We start from the raw sequence: 1,865 nt of genomic DNA, 5'->3' as shown, positions 1-1,865 counted from the left end.
GTGAGAGCCTCATTTTTAGAAAGCCAGTGTCAAGGTAACAAACATTTTCATGAGAGGAATTCATGAAAGCTACCTGTTATGCCACAAAAGAGGGTCTGATCTGCATGTGGAAGAGGTAATCCTACTGGTAAAATCATACACACTTGAAGAGTTGAAGTCAACATGAAGAGGGGTCACAGTGGTCACTACCTATTCGTATTGATAGGAAATGGTTTTGATGAAGCACAGATGACTCAGGGTGATGGGAATAGAGAGGATGTAGGATTAAAACCAAGTATTTACCATGTAAACTTTGGATTCTAAGAAGCCCCTGCTCTTCTCTCAAGTCAGGTGGGTCCATCCCATCATCATCCTACTCAAAAAGGGATACCTAAAATTCCTCGAAAGAGGATTTTGGCATCATTAGCAACAGTATTCAGGAAGTGCAAATGTATGTAGTAGGTCTTTCCAATATGGAAACCAGCACCCATGATTCCTCCATTTGCAGAACAGAAGCCCCCACCTACTTTCAGGAGCTGATCCATGGCACTCTCCCCTTTAATGAGTGCCAGCAAATCCAGAGATTTGAGGGGCGCCTTGATCTCCTCCACAGATCTTTCCAACCTTTGTGCCACTTGGAGAAGTGATGCATCATCCACTCCAAAAACATTTCGATAATGTTTCAAACACTTATCCATACTGTCTATATCATTGAGAATGAAGCCTACAGCTGGAAGAGCAGCCAAAGCACCAGTCTTCAGAGCCTGCAGCCAGATCCTTTCTTGTAGGGCAGCCTTCTTTCTGTCTATTGCAGCCTCAGAAACATCAGGCAGGGCCAGCAAAAAAGCATGGCGCTTGCAAGCTGGGAGATCCTTTACTAGTGTTTCCTCCAGCTTTGGGAAGTCATAATTAGATAAATCAAAGTTAGAGACTAAGAAGACTCGTGCCTCACTCATGCCTTCATCAGAGAGGTTTTTCAGACAGTAATCTCTCATTATTTGTAGAACTCTCTCTTTAGAGAAAGTCTTGGGTTTGGACTTTCTTTCATTTTCCAAATCTTTATCTACCATGGATCGAACAAAGTAGAATTTCTTCTTCATCTTTCTTATCTCCTGGACCAGCTTCACATGATTGACTGTGAATCTTGAAGATGAAAAGATGATGAAGAAATCATATTGGTCAATCTGTACTTGATCCAGATAAGTCTCAGGACAGAAATCAGGGGTCCCAATGCCAGGCAAGTCCCAGAGCTTCACATTAGGATATTTGGGGTGCTCATAGGGAGTAGCCTTCATGGTGGTCTCTACCACCCCGGTGCTTGCAGAGTCCTTTTCTTCATGCCCAATTCCTCGAATGGCATTGATGAAAGTGGACTTCCCAGACCCAGATTCTCCTGTCACAGCAATATTCAGTGGGATGTTTTCTGATGCTTCCAGGGTCTCTTGAATCCTGGAAGCCACTTCTCCTACTCTTCCCTCCTCTAGGGCTGATTGGATCCAGGCAATAGTATCTTCAGACAAAAGGCTACCAAATCTACTACTTATCATTCTATAGCATGGCATAAATTTGGAGGCTAAGCTCTGAATATTTGCATCTTTGTGAGCAAGATCCAATACTTCCATGATGCCCAATCAGAAAAATATCTGAGAGAGAACAAGGAGGGAAAAGGCAGATTAGTGCAATAGTGTCCTTGTGGAAGGATTTTTAATGTTAAAATATGAAAAATATCATTGAACAAAAATCTGCCATGTCCCCAGAAAAATTATCAGCTTTGGTACTCATAATACATTATCTCCCTCAGCACACCCTGTTCTTCTGAGTGGAGGATTGAAGGGTGGAGCCATATTATATATGGTTTCCACTTTCAGTCCTACATATATATAAGC

At 42.3% G+C, this 1,865-nt stretch overlaps 1 protein-coding gene across 1 annotated transcript; it reads right to left on the bottom strand.

The window, feature by feature from the left end:
* Positions 1 to 356: 356 nt before the first annotated feature.
* Positions 357 to 1,601, bottom strand: LOC123246855 (T-cell-specific guanine nucleotide triphosphate-binding protein 2-like). The gene has a single exon (XM_044675636.1). The coding sequence runs from the start codon at positions 1,599 to 1,601 to the stop codon at positions 357 to 359; it is 1,245 nt and encodes a 414-aa protein (XP_044531571.1).
* Positions 1,602 to 1,865: the final 264 nt, after the last annotated feature.

This window comes from Gracilinanus agilis, chromosome 4, assembly GCF_016433145.1.
Source record: "Gracilinanus agilis isolate LMUSP501 chromosome 4, AgileGrace, whole genome shotgun sequence".
Lineage (NCBI taxonomy): Eukaryota > Metazoa > Chordata > Mammalia > Didelphimorphia > Didelphidae > Gracilinanus > Gracilinanus agilis.
This window is presented reverse-complemented; position numbering and strand designations above follow the sequence as displayed.

What these genes read in the sequence shown, in the direction of transcription:
- LOC123246855 (XM_044675636.1), bottom strand. Translation starts at nt 1,601, where the DNA reads ATGGAAGTATTGGATCTTGCTCACAAAGATGCAAATATTCAGAGCTTA.